Source organism: Psammomys obesus, unplaced genomic scaffold, assembly GCF_907164565.1.
Source record: "Psammomys obesus unplaced genomic scaffold, mPsaObe1.curated_primary_1811, whole genome shotgun sequence".
NCBI classification, from domain to species: Eukaryota; Metazoa; Chordata; class Mammalia; order Rodentia; family Muridae; genus Psammomys; species Psammomys obesus.
This window is the reverse complement of record NW_026591908.1, coordinates 11144-15327: the sequence shown is the minus strand read 5'-3', so window position 1 is coordinate 15327 and position 4184 is coordinate 11144. Positions and strand designations below refer to the sequence as shown.

At 43.0% G+C, this 4184-nt stretch overlaps 1 protein-coding gene across 1 annotated transcript; it reads right to left on the bottom strand.

The window, feature by feature from the left end:
* Positions 1 to 242: 242 nt before the first annotated feature.
* Positions 243 to 3204, bottom strand: LOC129680573 (putative uncharacterized protein C3orf49; the record flags this gene model as incomplete). Its single annotated transcript, XM_055612207.1, has 2 exons — positions 3080 to 3204; positions 243 to 565 (listed from the first exon to the last, which is right to left on the bottom strand). Coding segments are annotated over exons 1-2 (448 nt in total), but the record flags the coding sequence as incomplete, so codon positions are not given.
* Between the last annotated feature and the right edge of the window lie 980 nt (positions 3205 to 4184).

Below are 4184 nucleotides of genomic sequence, written 5' to 3'. Positions count from 1 at the left end.
CTACACTTATGATCAGGACCTCAAAGGGGAAGATGGGTGAGTGGGGCTCCATCTCATATTTCCCTGTAGAGCATGCTTCTAGTCACTTACGACAATCTTCATCAACCCCACTACTTCCTGATAATAATATCCAATGGGACAAGCCAATGCATGGCTCTTTGGGGACATTCAACATCTAAACTACAGTCCATCCTCAATTTACTTTTTCTCTTGGCCACTTATATTAAATTGCCATTGGTTACCATTCTGTGAGAGCTTTCTCGTCCTTGGCTTGGTAAATAACCTGGGAGATGGAAGCTCCTTGACAAGCCTAGGCAGGAGGCCCTGTGTGTTGGAGACGGCAGCTTCCTCCTGCTCTGCGGAGCTCTCCTTGCCAACATTGCCTGACTGGCTTCCACACTTGCAGGACAGCATTTTCCCGAAAGCACTCTTCATTTTCTTCATCAGGTTTCTTTTCTGGTTGTTTTGGTTTCCATGAAACCTCAAGTCACTTTCATTCAATGGTTCCTTTTTGGGGACCAACACATTTTGCTTAGCTAAGTTGGTAGATACAGCTCTGTGCCATCTAAACAAACAAACAAACAAACAAACAAACAAAGATACATTAAGGATATAAAAGAATTGGCCAGAGACATGGCTCAGTCAGTAAAGTATTTGCTATGCAAACATGGGGACCTAAATTCAGATCCCTAGGACACAAACAAAATATCACCAGTTTGGCTGAGCAGGCAGCCTAGTGGAAAAACAGCAGGTTCCAGGATAAGGGGATAGGGCAGAAAGCCACGGAGGAAGACAGCGGATGTCCCCCTCTGGCCTCTGTACTAGCGAGCGCACACTTGCACACCTCGCATGCGCACACACTCACGTATTCTCCAGTCTCCTGCTTATTATTTCTTCAAAGCGTGCCATCTAAACGGATAGATGCAGTGCAGGGCATTTCAAGCTTGCAGCACTTTTGTGTCTGTTTTGTGTTGTGTGTGGGGATGGACTCCAAGCCTTGGCAATCTAGAGCAGCGTTGTACCCCCACTGAAGCCCTGGGATTAAGAGCTTTGTTACTATAACTCTCCGGAGTCAGTGTTCCCCTTTTCTTCCATTGCTGAGCATAGACCACAGCGATAGACCACAGCGTGATGTACTATGCTGTGTTTAACCACCCACTGATCAAAGAACATTTGAGTTGTTTCCATTTGGGAGATGTTACGAACAAAACTGTAAACCATAGGGTTGAAACTTTTCTGTGAACATGAATACTTGTTTCTCAAGCATGAAATCCCAGCTGTAGCAGGATATGATTTCTTTGCATGTATGATTTATGGTTATTTTAATACATGTTATACCTGTTTCTATCTTGGGTTAAAATAAATTAATGACCACTAAGATGTTCTTCATGTACTACCTAATGTATCTCAGGTACCACCATAGGGCATTGTTACCTTCCAGCAAAACACTGCTCCATCAGCTTCAGAGACAATCTTCCCGGGAGGAGGTACCAGTGGGCACGTGGGCTCTCGAGTTTGATGTTATTCATCTCGCTCAGAACCACACCTACTGATGCATGGTCTTGGACGTGCCATTTAGTTTTTACAAGATTTAGTTTTCTAATTTTAAAATGGGTATACTCAGCAGAAATCTGAGGCTAAAAGGAAATAATTTACATATTTAGGTCTTAATAAAGCCTTTACTATGTGTCAGCCTTAACTAGCCTGAGGATCAAGTGAGGACACACATTCTAGAGGTGAAAGGAAGACAGCCTCACGGGCTAGACTCCTCCCGTGTGGGAGCAAGGCCAAAGATACACCTTCTGCGGTCACACCAAATCCTAATGGTTGTACATAGCTGTATTTCTCATAGGAGGCAAAAGTGTCCTGAAGAAGATGTTCCATTTTCTTACTTGATCAACCTTCTGTGGACCCTCCAAGACTCTCAGTAACTTTAATGTTTTAATAACTTATATTGCCACGAATATGCGCATAGCTACTCTCACACACAATGGAAATACACTTCATAATGGTCACAGATCCTTAATGCAATCCATGCAGCTACTCAGTGGTGGCACAAATCTGCAATCTCAGCACTCAGGAAAGTAATGTAGGAGGACTGAGCACACAGCCCACCTGAGCGGTCACAGAAGAATCAGCCAGAGAGGCGGCAGACAACCCCCATGTTGTGTTTCCTTTACCCAGCTCTGATGTATACACCTCTCTAGAGAAGGTTGCTTGTTCGAGGACCTGGGAAGAGAACTCCTGTGACGTCTGGGACAGAAAGAAACTTTCCTTTTTCACAGCGTTGGCTTGGTTGGTTTTGTTCTTGTATGTTAGTAATGAATGCATTTGTCCTCATCCTTTCCTCCTTTAACCCTTATTTCTTACTGGAACTGAGTATCTGCAACATTTCACTTGATACGTGGAAGTTTAAAAGCTTGATCATTGACTCTCCAGCATATCAAACACCTCACTGGTATTTCTCTGAGCTGTGGCTATTAGGTCTACTAGGAAAAATGCCCAGATACATTGGAAACCAAACTGCCAAACTGAAATTCAAAATTAAAGTGTGGCACGATCATAGTAGTGTATGTCTGCCTTTACGGTGCTGTCTTTGACAGGAAACACCAGGTCTAAGGCTGTTTGGATGTTTCCTTGAAGAGTTTTTAATGGTGAAACAGGATTAGGATGCAGTTTAGTAGGAAAGTTGCTTTAGCTAGGAACAGAAACGATTAATGCATCTTCAAAATTGCATATTCATTGGTGTGGGCTCTGAGAAGACTAAAATACTGATATTGAAAATAATATCTACTTACTATAGACATTAATCTCATATAACACAGTAAAACTCAAATTCAGCTAGAAAGTAAAGCCTTTTCCCTGTTAAAACTAAGGCTTTAGTATCAGCAAAACTGGACTTGGACGGCCCTCTGCGCCCCACCTGATGCAGTCGCCCTCCCCTGGAACAGAGACAGTCTAGACTTTGAAATTATAATGTCTAAAAGGAGACTCCACCTTCTCCAGTCATCACAATGAATCTCCTTTAACGAAAACCCCAAAGGTACCGAAGGAAAAGAAAAAAGTCTTTGTTACCTACTTTTCTATCCCCTTCCCTTTGAATGAGCCGCTTTTCCTCTTGGGTTGCTGAATTCCTCGGTACTGGCCAATCTTCCCGCAGGCAAACTTTCGGGGTTCAGGTGTATAAACCTGAGGGTGCTCCATTGCTGTCAGTTTCAGCCCTGATGGCTGAACTGGATTTCTTTAGCTCTTGAGCTAAAAGCTTCTAAACAAAATCATCCCGTGACTGAGAGCACTGCCTAATTTTTGGGTGTTTATTCTCACTTGTGGGACTGGCTGTATTTTTCCTCAGAGGCCTCCAATGATGCATGTGACAGAAGTGTGGGAAATGCCATGGTGCCTTGTGAAATACTACACAGAGAAGGCACATAAGAATAAAAATAAAGTCACATCATAATCGATAATCATATTTATAAATTCATGTGTGAGTTCTGAAAGGGAGGAAGTGGCTCTAGGGTTTGAGCTTTTCTGTTAGACCTCTCAAGCAGGCCAATGCCGTCCCATCGAGCACTCACGAAGAAGCTAGCTCTTGTTGGCTGTCTCAGTTGTCAGTTGTCACTGAAAGGGATATTTCATTACATCTTGAGTTTCTGTCGAAGTCTTTAAAAGCACAAGGCTAAAAGAGTTCAGTGCCTGGACCACTTCCATATTATTTCAGCGTTTATTTAGCGGGGAAGATCAAATCCTACCTAGGTGAAAATTTTACCACAAGGTGGCAGCAGAGCCCAGTATATAGGTTGGTTACCGCACTCATTGGTCCTCTGAGTTACTGAGTTCAATATGGCTGGATACTTAAAAAGGAAGCCTCCTCTGGAAAGCTGAAGAAAGGTATATAAATTACTCGGTTTCCCATGTTTGTAGCCATCAGTAGCTCATATCGCTTATGTGCATAGCATTTAGTTGAAGGTCTTATTTAAATGCAGCTTTCAAGTCAGTACATTTGAGATGGGACGCCTTAACGCTCATTTCAAACATTCTCTGGTAATGCAGATCATTTTGGTACATGGGATTTTATGCGGCTCAGTATCTTGGAGAAAAGCTTCAGATGAAGCAAGAGGCTGGGAGTATGACTTAGTACTGAGCACAGGCTTAACATCCCCAAGAGTCTGGGTTCAAAACTCAGC